This window comes from Falco cherrug, chromosome 7 (genome assembly GCF_023634085.1).
Source record: "Falco cherrug isolate bFalChe1 chromosome 7, bFalChe1.pri, whole genome shotgun sequence".
Taxonomy (NCBI): Eukaryota; Metazoa; Chordata; class Aves; order Falconiformes; family Falconidae; genus Falco; species Falco cherrug.
In genome coordinates, this window is record NC_073703.1 from 72,194,750 (window position 1) to 72,220,792 (window position 26,043).

At 42.8% G+C, this 26,043-nt stretch overlaps 1 protein-coding gene across 3 annotated transcripts in view; it reads right to left on the reverse strand.

Annotated features, from left to right (window-relative positions):
• Positions 1-2,670: 2,670 nt before the first annotated feature.
• RPAP1 (RNA polymerase II associated protein 1) overlaps positions 2,671-26,043 on the reverse strand; it is a 39,939-nt gene continuing 16,566 nt past the window's right edge. For all 3 annotated transcript variants that reach the window (XM_055715970.1, XM_027804689.2, XM_055715971.1), the window contains 18 exons: positions 25,142-25,257; positions 24,616-24,714; positions 24,040-24,141; positions 23,078-23,245; positions 20,926-21,108; positions 19,067-19,201; positions 18,712-18,891; positions 16,577-16,734; positions 15,072-15,251; positions 14,092-14,293; positions 12,104-12,213; positions 10,052-10,247; positions 8,990-9,139; positions 8,381-8,523; positions 6,144-6,948; positions 4,835-5,011; positions 4,099-4,155; positions 2,671-3,324 (listed from right to left, as the gene is read on the reverse strand). In XM_055715970.1, coding sequence (XP_055571945.1) covers positions 3,169-3,324; positions 4,099-4,155; positions 4,835-5,011; positions 6,144-6,948; positions 8,381-8,523; positions 8,990-9,139; positions 10,052-10,247; positions 12,104-12,213; positions 14,092-14,293; positions 15,072-15,251; positions 16,577-16,734; positions 18,712-18,891; positions 19,067-19,201; positions 20,926-21,108; positions 23,078-23,245; positions 24,040-24,141; positions 24,616-24,714; positions 25,142-25,257 — 3,317 coding nt within the window. In that variant the 3' untranslated portion in view covers positions 2,671-3,168. The remainder of the gene's footprint in view (positions 3,325-4,098; positions 4,156-4,834; positions 5,012-6,143; positions 6,949-8,380; positions 8,524-8,989; positions 9,140-10,051; positions 10,248-12,103; positions 12,214-14,091; positions 14,294-15,071; positions 15,252-16,576; positions 16,735-18,711; positions 18,892-19,066; positions 19,202-20,925; positions 21,109-23,077; positions 23,246-24,039; positions 24,142-24,615; positions 24,715-25,141; positions 25,258-26,043) is intronic.

Below are 26,043 nucleotides of genomic sequence, written 5' to 3' on the forward strand. Positions count from 1 at the left end.
TAAAAGACAGCATCTGCAAGGATTTTTTTATTTGGTTGTTGGTGGTTATTTTGTCTTCTGATCGGTTATCAGACATAGGCTGTTCTGAGTTAGAACTACTTCAAGCCCAGAAACCATTCGTGGGTCTAATTTCAGAATTATTTTCTTCTCAGAGCAATCTTAAGCTTTTGATACAGAGTTAAGAAGTCACATCGGTTTTTGGGACACTTAATTTTCTTCATCTCCTCACTTACTCTGATCAGGATTAAACTGGATTAACACAGCTCACAACCTCTGGTCCTGCTTCAGACTGCACTCAGTTTAAGTTTTAAACTTCCATCCACTCCTCCTGCTAGCAATGCACTGCATGATTCTTAGCAACCAATCACATCAAGAAGTATTTAATTCTCCACACTTTCTCCAAAACTATATACAAAGATTAAAAAATGCAGAAAATTCAAACCAGGTTTAAGGGCTGGCTGTTTTGGGGTGGGGTTTTTGTGTGTGTTTTGTTTGGGTTTGGGGCTTTGATAAATCCCAATCAAACCGAAGCCGAGAAAGCTTGGATTTAAAGTAGATAAAGCAATGCCCTCTGCTGTTCCGCAGAGGTATCTGGTACCAGGCTGCCCAAAGCCTTAAAGAAAGGCAAGCTTAGGATTGCTGTACCATCTCAAGTGACAGCTAAAGTTTTGAAAGCTTACGGCTCACATGCAGCATCATTAGATGGTTCTGCACACAACTGTGGCCTGCAGAACTATCTGGGATCCTTCCCTTCCCCCTTCCCTCCACTGATGATGCTTGAATCGGAATTTCAGCTCAAAAGATGTAGGTTATTTTCTGGGTATACACTGATGGCTTGAGGAACACCTGGGAACAAAAAGGGCTTTTAAGAATCAGGCAAAAGCCTGATCCTTTCCTTCCCAGAGTTCACAAAATAAACGAAATCCACCTCCTCTCTCAACACCTAAAATGCCACCTGTGGACAGTTTTTGCTGTCTTCCCACCTGTGGCACATGACAAATCACCTAATCCCCATCCTGCACCTTCCCCAAGTACACACAGCTGTTACTGACCCACCACACAAGCAGGATGCCGCCTTTGGCCTGAAGAGCTCTTACAGAGCAAAAAAGCTTAGTGGATTTCCTCACAGCAGTAGCATTCCCTAGACATTGATAAATTACAAACAGAACTATCCAAACTCAAGATTTAAATAAAGGAGAGCATTCTCATAGTTCCAAAAGAATCTGCAGAGCTATCAAAATATTTATTTACACCCTGTACACATTACAAAACTCAACTTTGCACCACGCAAAGGACTGGCAGAGTTCTAAGTGGAGGTCTGAAAAGGAAAAGGCAAAGCCCTTGATGAAGGCTGCTCTTAAATGGGCAGCTAACAGTCTTGAAATTTTACCATCCATTGCTCTTGAAAGACAACTACTGGGCTCTCACCACCTAGACAGACTAGAAACTTTAATGCCTTTGAATAAACTTTTAATCACATCAAGTAATTTCAAAATAATTAACAAAAAAAACCCCAACGTGTTGACCACTGTGCTTTTGTTACTTTGTGCCGTTGACCTGCAGCAGAGAGGAACCACAGATCAAAAGCTGCCACAGAAGAGAGGGGAAAGGGGCAAAACAAAGAGGAAGAAGACGACAAAAAGAGAGATTAAAATGAAACATCAGTTCTGCCCATGTCCTATGTGAAATAAGGGGGAAAAGATGAAACTGTGTATTTTCTGGCAACTTAAGGGGGACCAGTATACTTAGAAAACCGCCAAGGCAAAGACAGCACCACAGCCGTAAATTTGCTAGCTGGAATTAATTTCTTGTCTGGAACAGGCCAGCCTGTAACTGTTGAAACTATCAGCAGTGCTTCACACTCTTATTAGGACATTCATTGGAGCAAGATTAATATAGGCAAGGTTTCTTGGGAGGGAAGCTAGCTTGGCCTGTTTGATAGGTAAGGAGAGAAGCTTAGGTCTTCAGGCTAGGCATCACCCTGCACCTTCCAGAGGATTAAGTTCATAAGAAAAAAACCAAAAGAAATAACTTTAACAAGTTTTGTTCATAAAACTAAGTTCTCCAAACAAAAGCCTGCCAGTGTGACCTTAGTTCTGCAAAAATTATTGGATATAAACAAACCACACAGTGAGATCATACCTAGAATAAGTTCTGGACTTGACCTGGCACTTGTGATGCATCTTTTAGGGCACTATACTTGTAGCCCTTCTGACTGAGACTGCAATACAGAATTTGGATGTGGGAGTGGGATCAAATTGGGAACTTTTAAAATCAGGTTTAAGCTTAGAAATGCCACTTGAAAATTTAAATTACATTCTCCTCAGAGGGCAACCAACACATATTCTAGCTAAACAAGCAGATACTGTGGTGGGGTTTTTTTCTGTAATGGGGAGTGGTTACTGGTAAGAATCCTGCCCTACAAAGAAAGTATTTTTGATCTTATTACACATCTAACATTAACGGAGAAAAGAAAGCAGTTTAGAGACAATCCAAGACAGACAAGGGAGGATATCCAGTGTTTGTACTACTGGATTAGAAACTATAATTTCTTAAGAGGTCTGACACAATACATCTGTGTGACTGGTTGTGTGCACAAGAACGCTGTCCTGGAGAAACTGCTTGTATGTGTGTGTGTGTGTATATATATATTTAAAAGAGCTCTCGGGATCAGCTTCTTCCCTGTTGTATTGTCATTTTATTTGCAGGGGATGGTGTGAGGAAAGAATCATTCAAAATTCAGGGTACAAAAAAAAGCAATGGAAAGATCTGGGGAAGACAGACACCATCTTGAGAACCCACAGTCTCCAGCCTGACTGAACAAAATAGCTTTTCCACTTCCTTCAGTTTATTCAACACTCCAGTGCCTTTGAGACACATTCTCACCTTCTCCAGGGAGCAGCAGAACAACCTGAAAGAGAATGGAGGAAAATGCTCCAGCGCTCATCACAGAGAGGCTACACACACTTATTGTCTGTCGTATCTTGAGAAGACGTGTATTGTTCTGCAGGGCTTGGGAGCATTCTGCTAGTGCTTCACTTTGCAAAGGCGTCAAGAATGTCCAGGTAAGACACTGAAACTCTCCAAAACGCACATGGTTTCGTCAGTGAAGCATAAACTGAGCTCTTGCTTTCTTCACCTTGGCCCTTTTCTTGCACAAGTGTTTTGCTATGAGACTAGTGCTGGTGCACTCTCCTTGTTTTCTTTCTGTGTCACCATCTGCAGGTACTTCAGTCTCATGGGAGGGAGCTGCTCGTAAAGGTCAAATCCCAAAGGGCTCTCTGCATTCAGCATTCTGTAGAAGAGCAGGTGCTTTTTCAAGGTCTGAGGAAAGAAGCAGCAGCCATTAAACACATCTGAAAAGAATCTGTTCTTTTCCACCCTGTCTCCAACACAACATAGCACCCTGCCAGATGGTACAATCCCACCATGCCCAACATATTTAAGTGCATAGCTCTTCTACTGAAGACTATAAAAAGTGTGTTTCTTCCAAGAGAATTCAGTTTCGATTTGCGTGAGGATTCCTCTTATGAACACAACTCCACTGTCTCCTCAACAACCCCTCAAAAAGACTTCTGGCCAAAGCCCAAACAGGCTTTTGAGTGGGATCTAAGAAGTTACCCTGGATGCTAAACATGAAGGGCCAAATGACACAGCTCTGTCACACAATGATGAACTTTGGCAAGCTTCCTGAGAAAGGGAGAAACCTTAAATCTGTTTTGTCCTTTTTGAGGGAATCATCCAACTAAGAGTCAAAGAAGATCACTGCTGGCCACCTATTCATAGTTGTGCTGGAATCATCCCTCTAGGACCCCTCAACTGTCCAGATATAGTGCTGTTTGGGCAAGAGGCACAGAAATACAGTACAGGAGATTCATCTGGGCTCCAATGGGCTCTGTTTTGAGTTCAGTTACTGAAAGACCTGGACAACAGTATTTATAGCCATCACAGGTCAAAATCCTGCTGCTAATCTTCTCCCATTCTCAAATTAGCAAGGAGGTTAAACACAAATTTCAAAAGCCAAAGGTAAATCTGTAAGAATACCATGCCGGAAAAACTTAAGACCCAGTGGCACAGACTGAACCTTACAGATCCTACCTCATCCACCAACAGCCACGTCTTTCTCAGCATGCTTTTCCGAGCCGCATCTGTCTCCTGGGAACAAAACATGTACTTTGCTTAACATGATGCAGTGCCACCTTTGCCCACAGGCGTACATCCTCCAGGAGGATGCTTTGCTCATTATGATGATGCTCCAAAGAGCATCTTGTTCCATCAGAAAGGGCTTGAGATGGCTAAAGCCTGGATCCTGCCTCTCCCCCTTCTCCTAACCTGAAACTCTGCTGGCTTCACAACTTTCAGGTAGAACTGTAGATCAGAGGGGAAACATTAGCAGGAGTAACCACTGCTAGAGGCCCCAAGGCCATGGGAGGGCTTCTGCTTGGTTATTCAAGCAAAGTGAAAAGAAAGAGTACTCTGCACCTTAAGATTACCCCAGGCAGAGGCTAAAACTATTACAAGCTCTTTCTGCCTGATCAGCTTCCTCATCCTCTCTGCTTCACTATTCCCCCCCAGGCCTGCACTATAGTCCATATAGTTATCAACTTCAAAAGTTTAGGATTGACTAACACTAATGCAAGTGCTTTAGGGTATAATGAACAAGAGGTGCTGTCCTCATCTCATATGTGGATACTCAGCTGACCAAAGAAAAACATTTGCTCACAACGTTTTCAAGCCCAGAGTCAGTGATTCACAGCAAGCCACACTGAACTTTGGGAAAAGCAGATGCAAAACCCAAAGCTTCCAGCCCTGAGACTCTGCTATCATTACCTACCTGTGTCACGCTGTCCTGGGAGAAAATAAAGCTGTTCACGTGAGCCACAGCCACCACGTAAAGAACAGGGCACCAGGTGTGGCGCAGTGCACCAGTGACCAGTGTTCGGAAGTAGAGTCGCAGAAGGTTCAGGTTATCCTCAGGAGGTGAAGTGTATCGCTCCAGCGGCACAGGAAACTGCAAGAAACCCACCCAGAGGCAACATCACAACTTTTTTTCAGGGTCTAAGTAGTGAGGGGAAGTTCAGGACTTTATGGTGCCCTTCCCGAGCTGTTTGTGCGTGTGCTCCTATATAACACGATGTACCTCAGTGGCAGAACCCTCTGCTTGGAGCAGAGCTGTTACTGCCCACGCTGGCTAACGAGACAAGCCTTTGACAAATCATCCTCAAGACCTCTTCAGCTTTCTGGAGAGGTGTTTTACTGGTTAAATCACAGGCATTGTATTTTAGCTCAGGTAAGAAGAGTGGTTTCAAAATAAGGAGACAGACTACTTTCAATAGCACAGCTAAATTCCATCTCTTGTGCTCTGCTCATTCAAAAGAAACACAGTCCTGCACTTGACAGATCAGATTTTCTTGTTGAGTTACCCAGCAAAGTGCAACTCCAGCACCCCTAAACGTGGAAACGTGGTTGAGAGGGAAAATGACTGCTTGTTCATGCATTGGGCAACGAAAAGGTTCTCACCAAGTTGAACCTTTTTTTGAACCTAAGCTGAGCAAAGACTCATTTAAGGGGAAGGTAACTGCTGGCAGAAGAGCATGGGGTGCAGACTAGCCCTTCGTACATACAGGCTATAAATGAGAAGAAGGTTCTCAATCGTTAGGCCAAGCAGGGTGTGGGACAGTTTCCACTGAAGTCTGAACCATTTCACAGCTCCTGCCCTCCACATATACACACTATCTGCTCTCAAAACAAAGTTAACAGGTTTCTGAAAATTATTATGATTATTGTACAAGGGTCTGCACATATACAGGAGCTGGACTCTGTTATTCAGGCTTACGATCAATCAAAAAAACCCCAAAACAACAAAAAACCCCATATACACTGCTGTCACAGCCCTAAATCTAAAGAATGTTGCTATCCATTCCTATTCTATTTTACATTCCATGCATTGCACTTTCTTCAGAGAGAAAAAAAAGCTTCTAAGCAAAGAAAGCATGCTAATTCTACTGGACAATGAAGGATGAGGAAGAAGGGGAATTGCTAGGAGGATGCCCAACTCCTCTCCAAAGTTGCAGAAAACACAGGCAAGAACGCAGTAACCCAGAAATACGCAGTAACAGGCAACTACCATAAGCCAGGATTACCTGCTGGAGCGGCACTCCCAGCGCCTGCAGGATACTTGTGTGCTCCCCAAAAACAGAGAGACGCAGATGAACACTGAAACGCTTCTGTAGAGGTAGAAGAACAAAGACTCCAAAGAGTGGATCTCCAAAGGAGACACCTTCAAACTGCTCCAGGAGACTTATATAAAGATCATAGAAGGACACCAAACCAGGAAGAGGAGCATCCAAGTCCAGGGAGTCCAATTCCTTGGGGTGGCAATATACAGAGAGAAGAGCAGCTGTGTAGTGGTGGACCGGTGCTTCTAGAAAGAGGTCATTGCCTGTGAGGAAGACACACATAAGCCGTGCAAGTTTGGCAGCAGTAGGGATGCTCTGAAGCGTTTTAGCACGCCAGGTTTCTAGCAGCAAGACCCACTGCAGGTTCCAGGTCACAATGTTGACAAGATCAAGTGGGAGAGAGTTCAGTACAGCCCCAGGTGTCTCTGTGTTAGTCACTTTGTTGTAGAGGCTGATAAGCGGAAAGAACGGCCAGTCTGAAGGCAGGATGGGCCCTTTGGCCTCAGGAAGCAGCAGTGACTGGATGAGGTAATTCTGTCCTCGATAGGATGCTTGGGAACGCTTAAGGGTATGCTGCAAGTGGACAAAATGAGAAAGGTAGCAGGAGCGGATCAAAGGCAGATTCTGGTACGATTCTCTCAGCAGGGCACCACGAGTAGCCTTTGAAAAAAATGCTGCTGCAGAGCCAGGCTGTGCCAGTTTGGCACTGGTACCTAGATGCAGGATATCAGAGAAGTCAGCTGCTTCTGGCCCTCCAGCTTTCCCTTCACTGCAAGATGAAGACAAACACCAGCTTAAGAAAAGAAAGGAAAAAAAAAAACCCAACAAAAAACCACCAAAACACCAACAAACAAAACACCACAGAAATTAATCTCTACAACCTTCCTGGATCAGGGAGAACAGTATACACCAGGGGTCCTCAAACTTTTTAAATAGGGGGCCGGTGCGCAGAGGAAGTGGCAGGCAGTCATCTGTGGCTGCTTGGTTCCCCCCCAACATTCAGTGGGGAGGGGGCGGGGGGGCAGGGGAGTTCTGTAAATACTGGGGGCTGGATTGAGGACCCTGGGGGGCCGTATCGGGCCTGCAGGCCGTAGTTTGAGGACCCCTGGTATACGCACAGCACAAGACTTCTGACAGCATTCAGCTATGATATTACTGAATGCCTGTAAGGCATCAGCTGTCTTGGTACTTACAGGAAATTTACAGAACTACATTTGGAATTAGCAACGCTAAGGCCTTGCCATGAAAAACCTTCACACAACTCCAGCAGTCTGGTGTGGGGGCTGCAACCCCTCTTCCAGAGAGACAGTCTACTTTCCAACACAGCTGTCAGGGTGCCAGGTTGAAAATCCACATATTATAAGGCCTACATGAATCAATAAGACAATTGCCGAAATAGCAGCTTTGCAGCTACTAATTGTGGTGGGGGGGTGTTTGTCAAATCCATATACCATGATCTCAGACCACCTGTCAAATTCTCACAAAATGGTAGCTCTTCAGCAGGTATTTGTAAAACAAAAAAAAACCCTACAAAAACACACACCTCCAAGCCACCACAACCCAAACAAAGAAACAAGCCCACTCACAAACCTTCCTTCTTTCTGGAAAACTACAGTATCTCCTTTCAGCACCTTGGTCCAACCTCCTACAGGGAGGCACCATGGCAAATTTCAAAGAGATTGTGATGAACAAAATAATCTGCTACCATTTTCTTGGTCAGACATGGGAGGCTTCGTATTTGAGATGGTCATGATTTCTTCCACCTTTCTTCCATGCAAGGTGGAAGACACCACAGTTGTTGAATCAGCAAAAAGTTGCATGAGAACTTGTATAATAAGGGTTTGAGTTAGATTTAATAACATTTTCAGGCTATGTCAAACTCCCATGTATTTTCTAGACTTACTGCTCCCAGGACAGCAGATGCTGGACCTTTGGGAGAATTAGTTCTATCAGGAATACACAGGACTCTTGCCACAGAGATCAAAAGAAACTGGTCACATTTCTCAACATTGATACATCGGAAACAAATCGGACTGCTCATCTGATTAGAAGGCTCTGTGACTGGAGAACATGCCAGCGAGTAAAGTTTGAATACAGGCCCTACCAAAGGCCAAAAACGATGACAAAACTGCAGTGCCAACATGTACTTTTTCAGTTTTCCCACGTACCAGACTACAGAAAGGAAAAAATGCAAAGCTTACGGAAGAAACTCTGGATTAAAGGCAAGATCCAGTAGGACCCCATAAACCAGATGCTCACTCCCTGGCAACAAACGGCTTAGCAACGCCATGGCAACACAGTGATGGAGTGAGGCATGCTGGGCGTAATCCGGACAAGTGCCTGCCTGTACGGGAAACAAAACAACAGATTAAAGCACTGTATCATCTGCCAACGAGGGCAGGAAGATCAACTGAGCCAGATCTCACTGGAAAGTGAGAGACTGAGGCAGACTGCAAGAACTGTCAACATTCTTACTGAGATCATTCTGCTTCCCCCGACCGTCTTAGGCAGCCGGACATCTTTTTTTAGCAGCACATTTGAAAACTTTGTTCTCACTCTAGCCCAAAGACAGGCAAAAATATAATTGTGCCATTCAAAGTACTTTGGATCTAAATCCCCACATCAGTAATTATAAAGATACTATTTGTTAGTGGGACATAAAAAGACAGCCGGAAAGTCAACAGACATAAGTCAGATATCAAAAAGAACATTGATGCAAAGATCGGTTTCCAGTCTGACACACTGAGTTGGAGAGGCCAGGATGAAGTCAATTCCTTGGGTGAAGGAAATGAAAGAACTAATAGCAATACCATTCTCTGAGCCAAGGCTAACACAAAGTACTGCAGGTGATATTCATGGCGCAGGATCCACGCAGACGATGGAGTTACAGAGGGAGGTCCGGTCTGCCAGCTCTGATGCAGATAATCCTTCAAGCCTCTGAAGCCCAGCACAGAGCTGTACTATAAAGGAATCAGAAATGGAGAGAAATACTACTAAGAGTTTGTGCTCAGAGGAAAGTAAAACACAGCCCTCTCCAAGGCCTACCCCCGCTACCCCCTGCCTTCTCACATGAGAATTCCTGTCAGCTACTTCAAAAGAGATATTTAAAAACAACCTGATAAAACCCTGCTTTTCTGCCTCATGCATCCACCATGACCATCCCCACTGCAGGCAACCAACAGTCAATGCCACCATTTTCCTTAATGCTGTGTAAGGCAGAAGTCTGGCCAGCGGCTTAAGATGTTTCTCTCTTATCTGACCAGACACTCCTACTAGTAACCGGTCAGCTAATTCAACATAAGGGGCCAGAGGAAAGCTTTGAGAAAGCTTATGCTAGGTACTCCATCTCTCTAGGGCTCTGCCATTTCCCCTTCAGAGTTTGCAGTCTTCCATGACTCTCGTTCCAAAACTTCAGGACAACCAGAAGTGGGAAGAAATCTCTTCAGTCACTGTAGCACTCATTTTTTTGTTTAATTTTATCCAGTTTTTCTTTATTATATATGCTTCAACCATCCCTTTCCTCCTCTGACAGTTATTTATTTTGCTTAGCCAAACAACAGCTCTTTCACACTTCTCCTTTAAGTGTCATTATCATCCATCACCTGCCCTATAATTCCAGCTTCCCAGTGTCAACTGGATATTGGAATTCAAAGAAAGAAGATTTTTTTCGGATCATTATCTTACCTGTTTCCGACAATGGGCTTATTTAGCTCTATAGTACTTTGACATTTTTTAAAACAAAAATACACAAAAATTCCTTTTTAATAGCCCTATTATCATCACTCTTGAGCCTGGGAAGATACAAATGCTAACCTCTCTCACAAATATATCATCATTCACCTAGAATTTACAGTAAAAAAGTCCATTCTCACCTTGCTGGTCAGGCCCTTGTGAATGTGAGTGACGTTGTTGATGAGAAATAGGAGGGCGGTGAGGAAGGGGAAGGGTGACTTGGAGCCAACCAGGCTCAGAGGAGGTTTGCCTCCAGTGCAACTCAGAGATGCAATGCTGAAGACAGATTCTGGTGCAGGGGAACAGGACAGAGGGTTGCACAAAGCAGAACATGGCCTGTGTAAACAAGATCGAGGGGTCAGGTCAAAAGCACTCATGCCACTAAAGAATTATCTTGTAGGAATGTTACTGTCCAAACTGTGTCACACTGCAGTAAAATGGAAACCCCAAAGATTGTGCAAGAAAAAAACCTAGTATCAGTTGGTCAAGTACGTACTACTGCCATACGAGCCAAAGCCAGTGAGCCATCATGAATTCTAATCTTCAGCTAAATTGTTCCTGACATGCAGAAATTCTGATGCAATGATGCATCTCTGATGTCAAACATTTGAAAGCATTGGGCCTTTGATTAAAAAAAATACACACTTCCCCATGTACATACGTAAACCAGGCTAATAAAGCTGCGCACCTACTCAAGACATTTCCATAATAAATTGACAGGCAAAGCCAAGAAGCCAGCTTGTATCTTAAGTTGACATTGCAAAAATGCTGCCCCTTACATACTCGTGAAATGCGTATTTTTAAAGCCTAAAGAAAGAACCTAGCTTTAATGCACACGAGCATGACTGTGTATACCACTCTTCGTATGCATGCTCATTCTCCACATGCAAAACTAGAACTTGTCATACCAGCAGCACTTGCGGGGCCCACACTAGACATACCATGTCTGTACAAGCAAGGTCACTACAAGGAAAAGTGACCATAAGCATGCTGCTCAATGGTAATGGGGCAATTTGAAAATCCTGTTAAAGTTCCACATCATTATGACAGAGAACTAACTCTTTAAACACACTGCTCTTCTTGGCACTGGCATTACCATAGGAGATGCATGAACACATTGGGGGCTCACAAAGTACCCTGAACTCCTGGCCCTACTCTGCACAGAACATTTAGACAAGACTGCCAAAACATTAAGGCAGAGATTAGCTGACTCTTCATTTTTACCAGCCAGTGTTAAGAACAGCCTAGGAGAACTCGTGCTGATGGGCTTGTACAGCCTGACCAAACGCCTGGTCTCAGACCTTGAGGACAGGCAGGAAAGGAAGGGTCCATGGAATGCCCTCGTGTCAGAAGCTTTGGTTCCAAGAGCTTAAAACCTCAGTTCTCAGGCATGAAAGAACATGGGCCAGACTGCTGAGTGTTCAAGTACCACTTAAACCCAAAGATTTCAAGCGTCCCTTATATGTTCTCAACAGCAGCCAGATGTCCCCCTGACTACAAGTTAAGCCTTTCAGGGTCCCCCTCCCCGAGGATCGATCACAGGCCGGTAGGGAGGCTCCTTCTACAGTAGAAACACAGAATATCTGCAGGGCTTAACAGTTCCCAGAGCCAGAGAAAAAGCTTGTTATCCAAATGTCTGAAAGAACAGTTTGTGATCTGGCCTTTTGCTTTCCTGTAGGGGCTTTCAAAGCTTTAGTGAAGCTCTGCAGGAGCTTGAAGACGAGAGTCTGGTTTAAACTATTTTATACATGCAGCATCACACACAGCATGTAAATGGTACATGAACACACACTCTCACCTCCCCAATATAAGAGGGACTCAAACTGATGTTAATTTTTTTTAAAAAAAAAGTGAAACCAAAGAAGAATCAAAGCCAAGAGTGATTAAAATCAATCTGAAATTGATACGAAAAACACAGCTACATGGAAGGGCAGAGATGCAGACCCTGCAGCAGCACCAGTAGGAAAGAAGGAACTGGAGAACCACTGTGGCCATTGTGATTTTTGCTGTGAGGGGAAAGAGGACAAAGCAGGGTGTAGACAGAGCCCTGCTGCACTCTCATTCACACATATGGGGCACATATGTACAGGGGAAAGAAATGGGAGGGGGGAAACTGCCACACAGTACAGTAGAGAAATGAGGAGGCTCCCTTAGCTTCTGGCAACAGCATCTTAGTAGTGAAATAATTTCACCTGAGCAAGTCCCACATGCTGTGTATGGCTGGCTGGCTGAGAAGGGGCTGCAGCACCTCTGAAGTCAAACGTTCCAGTTCCTCTAAGCAGTCAATTGGATTGACTGATGGCTGCAGAACACAAGGAGAAAGACAGGAAAAGATGGAGAATTAAGGCATTCCAGTGAGGGCAAAAAGACAAGTTGATTTAATTGCTTTCTCTGTGTTTATTATCTTTTTGCCAGACCACATCATCTACAGAGTAGTACTGCTCTAGGTTAGAGCTGGCCTCACTGTTGGTAGTGTGGAAGGTGAGAGTGGTATCTCAAGGTGTTCTCACACTCAAGTATTAAAATACATCGCCAAAACTTCTTAACTGGCTGGAAGGTATGGGATCCTTGAGATCAAGATTCTCTAAATAAAAACTTGCCCTAAGTAGCTAATACATGCTGATCTTTCTATTTAACTTGAAGATGACACAAAGGTGATCAGAACTACCTTGAGAAAGCAGAGTGGCACCATGAGGCTCTCCAAAACAAAAATTCTTAAAAGAAAAATACCAGCTGTATAAAGTGTGATTGACATCAAAGCATGACTGTGGACGAACACAGCACAGAGGAGGATCTGGGGCTTTTAGAGAACCATCTGAATTCTTCCAACTCTAGTAAGCAGTATTCCAGCTTGAAGGAACATGTTGGCAATTTTTCATATTTTTCCCCTTCATTAGAATGCTACTTTAGGACACAGAAATACTCATTTCCATGACATAAAGTTTCCCCCAGGTGAAATCCCCCTCCAGAAAGCAGTAAAATCTACATGAAAATGTTAACTTTAGTTTTTAGTAGTCTAACAAAAATATTCTAAAAAGGTCCTACTATACACTAGTTACAAGTTGATTTTTGGTTTTTGCACTCGTCCATTCAAATTTGCTACATACGATTTTACTTTTTTAAAATCAGATTAGCTAACAACAGGTAGACAATTGAACTTCTTTTTAAGTGGCATTAAAAAAAATATTATTTCATAGCTCAAAGACTTAAAATTATTTTGCCAACCACTCTTCTGGAATACCTATAAAGGTTAAAAAGTAATATTAACCTCTTGGTTATCCTGATTCTCTGATGCTCAGGACCTAACGACAGCATGTGAAGGGTACTACCCACCTGTGGGGCACTGAAGACATCTTTAAAAGATACTATCGTTCTCCACCCCAGTCACAACTAACAAACTCAGTTGTTTTGGGCAAGTTTCAGAGGAGTTGCAGAAGCGGGAATAACTACAGCCATTAAATTACTCCTGCACCTTGAAGACAGCTCTTCCAGGTCAGAACTCGGGCACATCAGTTGGGCAGTAAAGAGGAAAATTGCATTTATCTTTAGAACATGAATCTTTAAGGTAGCTAAAGTATAAGACATTATTCTTCAACAGCATCACTTTAAAAGATGGTCACATACTACAACTGTAATTGGGTTTCAGAACTTGACCTTAAATGTCAGTGGGGCAGCAAGTAAGTTTATCTTTATTGTTTCCTATCCAAGGTTCATATGGCATGGACCATGTGAATCTTCCAAACAGATTGTTGCAGCGCAGCTGTCCACATGTAAGCTCCCATACCACAGCAAATGCAAAAATGTGCAACTTGATTTAGCCCGGGAGGAGAAAGGGCTGCCAGACTAAATTAGGTCACATTTGCTTCATGCTTCAAGTCCCTACAGTAAATCACAACAATCATAGCACTACCACATACCTTGAAGACTCTGCAGCCCACAGGAAGAACAGACAAGAAAGGAAGACAGTGATATTTGGCACTGCTAATGTGAAGGATCAGCAGACTTATGATCTATGATGCTAAATGCCACACAGCCCAGATGTGAGCTGTGGTAAACAAAATCTAGTCCTCAGCTAGATGCCTCAACATCTGTCTTTCTCAGCATTGCCTCTAATTTTCAGAGGTAATACACCGGCTGACTCTGGTAAGATGAAAAGACAACCTGTATTTTCAGGCCTTACCTGTTGGCTGCAAGCACTGTAATAAACTCCTAAGTAGATCACGTAAGTTGTGGCCAGAGGCTGGAGAGTTAGCCACGTTTCTGCCTGGGATATCTCCTGGAGGAATTTTTTCAGACTGGTCTCAAGGAAGGGCTGTAAGCCTGACACTTGATTCCACGCTACTGGAGGAGGTAGAATCTGTTCAGTATCTTCTGAGTTATTACTGAAACACAATGGAAGAATGACACAGGATAGTGAGTACATCTCAGAAACAACTGTCTCTCTAAATAATCATTTTCAACAGCAAGGTCTCCAATTGCACAAAATCTGGAAGGCGATACCCAGCAACAGCACCACGGGGAAAAAAGCCTTTGCACATTCCTACAAATCAATTTAGGCAGAAAGGACAAATGTAGAATCTGCTCATGAAAGTTGAGGTATCTTCACCTGCACTACTCTGTCCTTGAACTACGCTCTAGTTTCACCAAACACACTACCTTGGTATCCAGCTTTGTTTAAAGAGTTTCTTGCTTTTCACCACAAAAAGTACCTGTGTCTTCAGCAAATTCTACTGCTTTGATGTCTACCAAACCCAACCACCTTTTAATCTTGACCTACCTCAGTCTCTGCAGAGAGGTTGTTCCCTCCAGACCTCAGGGACATGACTTTCTTCTCCCCAAAGGGAAGGTCAAAGTCGCTTCCTAGCTCCTTTCAGCAGAGCGTTTGGCAACCACTGCCCTTCTGCCCCATAGCTGAATGCAGATTTTTACTCCTGCCTCTTACCATGCTAGCAGGCACACAGATGTCAGACTAGATACTGCTTATGACCTTGTGTCAGAGGGAACGCACCCCACCATGCAGGGGGACGTGGGGCAGTAAACCATCCAAAAGGAAGCAGGGGTGGCAGGAGGGAGAAAGTGATAGCCAGGTCTCCAAACCAGAGAGGGAAAACAGGATGCCAACTACTCAGATACACAGAACTGGTGACAGAGAGGGCCTACCTGCTCAGCTTGGCCTGCAGCTCCGCTGTGTAGGCTGCTGTTTGTGTCACTTGTATCAGCAGAGTAACTACTGCCGTAGCTCTCTGGACAGACAACTCAATCATAGGGCTCTTCCCACAGCAAGTGCTGATCAATTCAGGCAGGGACTGCAGTATCCTCACCAGCACAGGGTAGAGATCCCTATAGTACGAATCACAGAATACATGAGGTTGGAAAGGGTCTCTGGAGATCATCTATAGTTCAACTCCCTGCTCAAACCACGTCAGCTAGAGCAAGTTTGCCCAGGAACATGTCCAGTTGGACTTCTGACATCTTCAAGGATGGAGAGTCCACAATCTTCCTGTACAACCTGCTCCAGTGTTTGTTTGACTGCTTCCCAGTAAAAAAATTTTTCTTGCACTTAAGTGAAATTTCCTGTATTGCCATTTGTGCCCATTGCTTCTTGTACTTTCACTTCATACCACTGGAAGAACCTGGCCCTATCTTCTTTACATCCTTCCATCAAATATTTTAACAGTTGCGAAAATGAGATTATGAGAATGATCACTACCACCAAAATAACAAAAATAAACAGACATGGAAAAAAGATGACAAAGAAAGAACACTGTCATTCCAAATTCATCTGAATGGGACCTACCTAATACTCTGCCTCCAAGCACTGCAGTAACTTCTTGGAAAAACTACTATTATTCTTGTTTGCCTAGTTCTCAAATATTCAGTCGAAGTATCCACAGTTACAATCATGCAAATTTAAAGAATTTTCTGCTGCTTCTCTTTCCTCAACGTTATTTGCAGTGCTAAAAAATTATATACAGTTTTTACTTTTTATTAACCAATAAACCTGACTGGCCTGGAGAAAACAAAATTCTGTTACAGAGAGAGAATCTCCATTCTGAAACTTAACACTGGTCTCCCTTCTACTGCTCTTCAGCGGAACTCCACAGCCACCTCAGTGCTTCCAAGTCAGTGTAATAACAGAAAGAGGACTCAATGCTTGAGGCAGGTCAGACTTATCCCAGTGCCAACCTCGACAGTCAAGCACAAGAACTTGAACTGACCTGAAAGTCAATGCAGTATGCAGTCTGTCTGCATCAGTCTGCCACACTTAGCATGCATGCTGGTGACTGCTGCCTACAGACTGCCCTTAGATCATCAGATTCAATCCTAGGGGTGCTGCAAACTATGCATCTTGATGTTACACAAGCACAGATTATTCATGCTTTCCAGGGGAGAAAGATGCAGCCCTAAAAAGTTAGGGTGATCTCCTACAGCACAGAAGAGAAATACCAAAATAGCAGTACTTAAAACACAGGAGATAAAGAACAACCACAAAAAAGACAATACCTTTAGAAAATGTGAGGTTTACTGTAGGAGGCCAGAGAAAGGGAGGTAAGACTCCCCGAAAGTAAAGACTGAGCCTGAGCCTGGAGATCCCTCTATCTGCCCCTCCGTCCGTTTTCTCTGTCGTGCCCCCTCCACCCCCAGCTGTCCAGATCTGGCTGTACCTGTAGAGATCGCAGGCCTGACCGTAGCCAGCAGCCACAGCCCACAGCCGGAAGGCTTCGGTGCTTAGCCTGATGGCTTCTTCCCTCGGCAGGGGCAGATCCAGTGGGTCTTCAGCTATAAATCGGCTTAACCGACTTTTCATTTCAAATGTGTTAAGCTGTAAAACAAACAAACAAAAAAGAAAAGGATGAACAAAAAAAAGACAAAGGGATAAGAGACATGAGTTGCATGCATCGTTATCTCATTACTCTGACACACCAGAAGAGCTGCAGATTTCAGTAGAGCTCATTCTAAACTCCTCTTGCACTGTTCAAATCTGTCTTTATTTTGGGTAATCTTAAGGAACATACTACAAAGGATCAATAAATAATCAATGGCTATTAAGAGAGAAGCATTCCTGGAAGGGATGCCAGGTTTTACCTAATCCGTTCCTAACACAAGTCAACTACACCTAAATCATTCCTGACAGAGGTTTGTCTAGCCACACACACACTTGTTTTGGATGCTCTCTGCAGCCTTTAACTGATTTGTAAAAAATACATACTATCCTTCTTTTAGTCGTCATAAACAGAACTATTAGTCAGGATTCCCTGTAAAGATATGCTTATGAAAAACACTGTATACTAAAGTACTGAACTGATGCTGATATTCTTTTTGGCAGGTCATACTAAATGGTTTTCAGAGGTCCTACAAGCTAAATCTTTCTATGATTCTGTGTTTACTTTATAAGAAGGGTACTTCCTGTCTATTACTTTTATAAGATTATAGAATTTTGATGCCTTGGAAATGTTCTGAGGTTATTTTAGTACTGAATTAAGCATGACATGACTCATTTGCAGTGGTCTAGAAATAATTTTTATCCTCCCCAACAACTGCGTATTTTTGCTTAACCATAAAAAAGAGCTTCTCTTTCCCTCTCCCACACATACAAAAGCTTGCATGTGCTCTGTCTAAACAAGTGAGATAACAATGACTTTTCACAACACAAGGACATATTATAGATAATTTAAAATTCAAATGCTTTAGAGACATCTTGTAGGGGAATCAATGCACAGCAGCAAAGGAGCTGATGAATCAAACTATGAATTTTGACACCCCTCCTACAGAACAGAGAGCAAAGTCAAATTTACTTCCAGTGGAGGAGGATGGAAGAATTTTGTTGTTAGCTAGAATAAATTCCTACATTGATGATTTTGATTTAGTTTTTTATTATCATCCTCCATTCCCATGTTTAAGTGCCTCTAACAAGCCGTAACGAGAGTGCAACAGAACCAAAGCCTGAGTGGCAGGAACCTTGTAAGCAACCCTTGCATGCCTCGAAATACCTGGAGTACACAAAGCCTGAAACGGAGTAAAATTCACAGACTTTCTATTATGTTCCTAGCACCACTTACAGTCTTTAAATATCCCACTATCCATTATCAGCACATTATTCTATTTATTTTATAGCACAGACCGGTGTTCTGCTGATGTTAGCCATTTCCCGCATGGCAATTTATTAGATGCTGTTAACAACACTGAACCAAAACCCCCAAGGTGTCCATTGATGGGTGCTGCTCTTGGTAGATGTTACGCATTTATAGCACCAGCGTGATGACCTATATGAGTGAACGCAATTATCTCTGAAGTAGAAAACCTATCCAGAAGTAGGTAAGAGGAACTGGAAATACTGATAAATGACCTCAGAGTTATTAAGACAAATTAATGGCAGGGAAGTTCAACCAGGGTTGTAAAACACAAGGGTAGTGATTGAATCTCTGGTTTATGAAGTCCTAAGCTGCCTACCACTGGAACACGGGAGCATACAGAGCACCACACACCAGTGTGTGCTCTAACCATCTGCTGTTGGTCAACTATCACTGAGCTGGGCTGCGTCATTTTGCATAACTGCACTATGTAAAACAAAAAAAAGCAGAAACAAGCTTAAGACAGCTCTTCTACTGGTACACAGCAGAAAGCATCATTATTATGACACCCCCAACTCCTTCAAAACACACATATGTGCCTTCTTCATAGTGATTATTTCCGCTTCAGCTCAGAGTCCCTGGAATTAATCTTCTATCTTTACTTAGAAAGTAAGTCATAGAGAACTAAGGCCTTTGCAATCAGAAAAGCTCTTCTGAGATTCACTCACCAGCCTGGCTGTTGCATTTCGGCCTCCAGATGCCAACACTCTGATGAACTTCATAGCAGTGGCACAAGCAACTCCATGGAGGCTGGTGAGTAAACACCCTGGTTCAGCCACTTGGGGATCCCACTGAGTAGGGAGAAATTCCCTGACAATGGTCTCAATCAACCGAGGACAGTCAAGCAGCTACAGAGAAATAGCAAGCAGCACAAATAACTAAAGGTATGCAATTATGCAGACATGCAGAAGGCATTCAAAACACACAAGTCTGATCTCCTTGCCATAACTTTACCTGCTTCTTTCTTCCCTTTTTCAAACATTCTTCTATCATCCTCCAGCTCCTGTACAAGGGGAGACTTACCTGGCTGCATGCTTCAGAAGAGTGCCTTGCTATGTGAGTGAGGATGTGCAGTATATCCAGGACTACTGTCGGAACAGGTCGTACCACCTCCAGGATGTACCTCAGCCGGTGCTGGATTCGTGTCTTCAAAAGTCCCTGAAAGTAAAAAAAAAATAAAGTAAAAAAATTTCCATTATGCTCTCAACAATTGCCCTCTGAACTGCAGTTGCTGGAAGACAAAAGAAGATTCTATTACATCTTCTGCAGAAAGAGTTTTAAAATTACCAGTGGGAAAACAAAGAGGTAAGTTTCTGCAGATTTGCCAGTATGCTAGCAAACGAGCAAGAGTTAGCTCAAGAGAGCAGAACAACTAAACTTCTGTTCTAAGTCAGACCACTGGTGGGGTTTGGACACTTGTGTCTTCCAGAGTATGAAACTGTAACAGGGAATAGGAAAATAACTTTCCCCATAAAAAGACTACTAAAACCTAATGTGGCTGACAAAGGTTCTCTAGCTCCCCTTGAATCATCTTGGCTAGACACCACCCACAGCTAACAGCACTCTGTCTAATAGTACCTGTCACGTCAGAGAAGAGCTGACAGAAGCAGAGAACAGACACAAATTCCTATTTTGCAGTAGGAAAAGAGATGCAGAGAGATGATGTGGTTTTTATTTTACGGTTCACAGAGCAGAAGACCACAATCAGTTTAAGTGACAGGGTTATGCATTCCTAGTTCTGAGAAAGGGCAACTCTCTAACACCAGAGTTCACAGTATTAATACTTTTTAAAAGCTGCAGCCAAGCAAGGTTGAGGTTCTAGGCCTGATCAGGTTCAGCTACTAGTTTAAATACTTCTGTTCCAGCTGTGTGGAGTAATTGGGTTGTAACAGCCAATAAACAGGTGTGAAATAGAATTTCACAGCAACTGGAACAGTGGAGAATTTTATCCCAAATACCTTCTGAGTTCAGGCCACTTGGAACAAGTTAAAGTCTATTATGCTGACCCATGCAACTGGTTCCAGAATCACAAATCGATTTCACGCCTTCTACCTACAACTCTTTTGTTAAGCTTTTTAAACAGTGTCACCTAGCAGACTTGTATGAAATCATGAAGCCTCTAAACAAGACCAGATGGCCAAGTACAGCAATTCATTTGCCCAGTTAGGCTTTCAACCAAGTAGCATTTGAACACAGGCTCAAGCACGTGGACTAAGTGATGTGATCACAAGGTTTTAATGATTCCAGCAGCTCCACCAAGGCTGTTTGAGATAAAGATTGCTATTTTTAGATCTCGTATCAGCAATGCGGGATTAGGTTTGAGTATGTGAGGAATTCCTTCCAAATGCTGTAACTCTACCTGAGAAATGCAAACATGAACAATGAAACTGGGGAAATGCTAAGTAGCCACCTTACATCAAATACAAAAAGAATTGTACAAATCTAACTAGTTATGAACTATCCAGCTGTAAAGCTCCTGTTTGACTTTACAGAAGTGCATACAGACATTTTAATAGTGGCTGGAAGCTTTTCACTTTTAGCTCAAGCAAGCGAGCTTTATAATCACGATTGTATGCAGTCTTTCAGCAAGTCTTACAAAGTCATGAGTGTGTTTGTTGCCAGTTTCCCTAGAGGAAGTTAGAGCTACTTAATGACACTGAAATCACACAGGTCAAGTCTTAACATTTTTAGAGATCAATAAAATTACCTCTCCCGGTAATATATGACAGAAATATAACATCCCACAGCCAGGGAACAGTTCTAATTCTTCTTCAGAACGTTCTTAATAGCATACACAGGAGAGCAGACATTTCAACAGCACACACAGCCACTGTGCAGAGCCTATTTTCCTAAAAAGGTTTCAGGTACAGCTCTGTGCTTACCTTTACAACATCGTATCGGGCCACATCTGAATCTGGCTTATTTTCATCCTTTAATTTTTTATCTTGAGACTTCTCTGTTCCATTTAATTCTTCTTCTTCCTCTTCTTCTTCCTCCTCATTGTAGGGGACAAAGGGGAATGCAGCCATCCCTTGGTACCATGAGAAAGTCCAATCAAGATATCTCTACATGGAGAGTAAAAGCACATGAAATAGAATTCTTACAAAGAAATCATCAAAGACAAAGAATTTTCAAGTATACTTTTGATTATGGAATGCTTTATTGATTCCCACCTAACCCCATGAAAACAGGAACACAGTAAAGTGTACTGTAAACATGCACAAGCAGAATGTAATGCTTTTTTCAGGGAAGTAATTTTAATGTATCACACACACACACACTTGGGAAACCATGAAAAGCTTTACTGTGAGGTGAATTAAATTCACTACACAGGTAACAGAAATGCAGCTTAACTGGAAAACATTTAAGATAAAACTAAACAAACCACCGAGGCTCTAGAAGTTAAACTGGAATTTGGCATAAAATAAAAGGCAGTCCAATCAAATGCTTGCACTACTGAATTACTGCTTTAAATTTCCATTTCCTGAACTGGCAATCAGAAGTAACTACTACATTAATCAGAAAAGAAGTGGCAGACTTCAATTAAACCCTGAACTGTTTTGAAAAATTTCAAATGCCAGTACCAAGGAAGCACAAGTTATTATTGCACATTGGGGGCAAAGAAAAAAACGTGCAATATTAACTAAAGTTGGCAAGTGAGCAAATGACAGTCAGAAGAGTCCTGACTTCAGGGATTGAAACTCTGAGTCCATCTGGAAAACATTTTGGGACTATAGCCCTCCTTCCACCAAGAGAAGGAAAGGCACAAGAAGAGCATCCAAGTCTTCAAAGGAAACCAAGAGAAAGGTGCTTCCTTCCCATAGCCACTGATGAATGAACAAAACCTTCAGACAGCATGATAATTTATGTGTGCTGATCTTCTTTGTTTATACTGGGGATAAATCCTGTTTGTCTTACAATCTTGGAGCAAAAGGCCAGACTTCTAGCCCTGTCCCTTCCTCAGAGACCTTTTGAAACTCAGCAGCATCAGACCCTAGGAAGGACTCTCCTAATGAAAAACCATAGACACAGCAATCTCACCGCGTGTGTCTGTCACTGGCATCAAGAGTCAGCAGTACTCGCTTATACAAGACAGTTATAAACCAGAGTAATATCAGAAGAAAGGAAAGCACATTAAGAAGCTGATTCGTAGCATTACCTGCCATGGCTGGGCAGAACTCACCTAGCAGAACACCATTAGGTTCGTATCTTAGAAAAGGTGCAAAATACGGAGAAAGCTAGCTAGTCCTTCATTTCTGTTGCCTCCCCACTAGGGATAGCTCTAAAGGGCTGGGAGAGGTTCCAGGGGGCTTCTTGAGATCTACCCACTCTTGTCCATCACCAGCCCCTTTCCAGTTGGACACAGGAGCCACTTGAAACACAGCCCACAGCGTGCTTTGCCTGTAATGGGCTACTGTCCAACCAGGAAGACATCTTAATCTTGCTGCTCAGGGCTCTCTAGTATCTGAACACCCAAAAGAAGTTTGAACTCCTAACAGGTGAAAAAGCATCAAGGGTAAAATAGACACATGACAAGGCGAAATTAGGTGTTTATCAGTGTAAGAAAAGCATGCGAGAACAGCAGAAAATGGATGAGAGAAAAGAGAAAACAGCATCATTATGAGTCATATGGGAAAGCAAGGAGAATATTTTATCTGCTCAGAAGCAGGAAAACTACAAAATAAGAAGCCAACAACGTAAGAGGCCATATCAAAAAAACAAAACTATACACATAACATTAGTAGTAGCCTGATGTAGATTGTAAAGATGTCCAAAGGCAGAGAACCTCAGCAGCCTGCGCTGAAATTAATCATGGCGCAGAGCTAATTCAAACAGGAGAAAAGATGCCTGCATCTCTCAAATGAGATAACACATTCCCTTGTCTGTCCCAAAGCACAGCCATGGCACGCTATTGACCATTACGCTAACCCATCCAGCACGCCTTTGTTCAAGCTACTTACCATGCCTCCTCATTCCAGTCCCTGTACACAGCTTAGCACAAAACCAGACCCAGGCACTTAATGATTGTCTCACCTCATCATCAAGTGACACCAGCAGAGCCCGGAGAGCACCAACAGATGCTGCCATGACATTATCCACTGCATCATCAAGTGAGAAGCGCAGCAAGAAGAGAAACCCAGCATCAAGCAGCAGATGCAGAACGCTGCCCTTCAAGGAGGAAGCAAACTCTCCAGCCCTGGCCTGAAATACATGCCACACAGAGCCAGTGTTACAGCTGTCTCGTCGCAACTGGGTACATCTCATCATTCTGTGTGTTTGCCTCTTCCCATTTCTGCTGTAAAGCAGCTGAACTGTGTGCAGGGTTTTTTTCTTCATCTTATCCTCCTCTCAATCTACAGAAGGCATGCAACTCCAGTTCCTTAAATGCAGGAAACCTTTCCTTCTAAAGTATGGACCCATCTTCTGTCTTCACCCTGTTGTGCCCCATCGTTCTCAAAACCACACTATTTCTTCTTCTCTGCCTCCACTACTGTTGGAAGGAAGGTAAGCACTTCCCCTAAAAGTTAGGTGGGAATGGCCACAGAAGTAAATATTCGTTTTGCTTTTTGCTATTGGCCCATTGCTTTGTGAGTAGGCTGGTTCATTCTCATCTCCTTCAGAAATAGCACGCCATGCAGCTGGCTCAGACAACAGGAGTGAAAGGGTCATTGCAAAGGATAGGTCTGTCAGAAGAATAACACCAAAAAACCCAACCACTTGTGTCCAAACCAACAACAGAACTGAAGTTGCAGCACTGCTGCTGAACAACCCTCGGAAGCATCTCCCTTCCAAAGAAACCTGAAACTCAACTTGTGATGTTTCAACACTTGACTCTTCTGACGGTAAGAAGATTGTCAGTGAAAAAGAATGCCCTGCTGGTGATTCTTCTCACCTTCATTGAATAGTAGAAAGCAAACAACTAGCATCAGAGAATCTGGGCCCTGATCCACCAGAAACTCAAATTATGGGGAGGAATTCCATGGAAAGTGACTTACCTTTTGAACAATACGACCCAAGACTTGTAAAGCCAGTGTCCTCTGTTGAGTAACTTGGCTGCGAGACAAATGAAAGAGCTCTTGGAAAGAATAACCAGCCCTCTAAATGGGGAAAAAACAAAACAAAATACCAAAAACTGAAAAAAAAAAAAAAAAGGCCCTCAGCTATAGGTAAAAACAGGCCCCTTAAAATAAGATTAACAATAAAACAGAGCGTAACAGGAGATAAACTGCAATGAAATATCGTTTGCTGTTTTGTGGCAATTGCAAAAGAGATTCTAATTGTTGATGTGACAGGAGAAAACTGAATTTCTTAAGAAAAAGTTGTATGTGCACCTTTTCCCAACACCACAGATCCTTAAAGAAAAAAAAACCATTAATGGAGTTTTCTGAAAGTAAAAGCAGTTAATGCATGCAGACCCAACTTCTCTTTAGGAGCTTATTTCAAAAGAAAACCACCCGTCTGCACTTCCCTAAGGTTTCTGTCACTAAAAAGCTTTGACACAAAAAGGAACCTGCCAAATCAAACACAGAAAATGGAAAACGGGTGTGCCCTTTCTACTATATTACACCTACCTCTGCCTCTTCTCCATGGTGATGCAGGCCTAGATGCGTCGGTAAGTCAGCATCTGCAGGAATTAGTTCTCCTTTTAAACTGAATCGAGCTTGCATTCCCTACAACAAAAGGGTGGAGGGAGATGATTATTTCTATTGCCTTCCACTCCATTCATGACTTAAAACACCACTTCTTACATCAACTGCTGGAAGGTGACAACTCAAAAACTCCCCAGGTCAGCCCTCAAATTCTTTTTTTTAAAAAATAAATAAATTCTTCCCCTCTTTCCTTTTTTCTTAGCTTTCAGACCTGTTTCATCCCAGATTACAGTTGATAGACTCTCACTTCCTAGCCCTCTTGAGCACTACATACTGAACTGACCATGTATCATTCCACCCCATGGAAGAAACTCGGGAATCTCTCAGCCTGATAAAATCTCACAGACTAAGTAACCATAGGACTAGTGTTTGAAACCTTCAAAACTGTTACTGCTGAGAACCACGATCCAGGTGCAAACATGAAAAATACCAGTTTCTGCTTTCAAACCTTTTTGGTTTTCTTCTGCCGCAGTGAAGGCAAATCTTTCATCCATTCCAGCTTCTCAAATTCCACATTGTCCATGTGAATCCATTCCTTCTTGGGCTTCACAGGCAGATCATCATCTTTGTGGAGGGGGAAAAAACGGCAGTCTTACCTTCCAAGGCAGGGATGAGGAAAATACTATGCCCTCTTTGCCAAGCTACTTGGCTTAAAGACTGTATCAAATGTGGGATTCATGTAAAATAAAAAGAAAACAATTTTCAAACTGACTGTTGGCTGATGCATAAACATCAAAGGTTTAAAGCTGTTTACTTCCTCTTCTAGCTCTCATGAAAGATTAAAACAGCACTGTAATGAAATTCACAGACAAGGCTAATTTAGGAGAAGATGAACAGAAATCAGGACACAAATAAGGCAAAGTGATCAGAACCAGAGCAGAAAAATAGTATCATCCCTACATTTGAGAAACCAAACTAGTATTGCCCAAGGAGGGGAGTGTTAGGGGGGTTGTGAAATGATTCAAAAGTATTAATACAAAGAGGTCCAAGCAAATTACTGGAAGCCAGTATGATTTCAGCCTAGATACAATGCAGAGAGCACAAACACTCCTATTCATGATTTTGTCGCATTCGCGATGCTGCTTTTCATCCTGTGTCCCCCTCTAAAGGCTTGAGGAGTTCAGGCTCTGGGAAGAAAAGATCAAAACAGCTGAAAATGTACACAGCTTGAATGAGAAACAGCTCAGTGGGGAAACTGGACAGTTGAACAAGAATTTCAAAGGTGCCAGTACTAAAGGAAGAAATTACTGATTTAACTTTATAAAAAACTTTGACTAGAAGAATTTGAGAAACAAGACATGTATGCCTGCATCACAAGAGTGGCCCTAGGAAAGAGACAGATCAGCATGT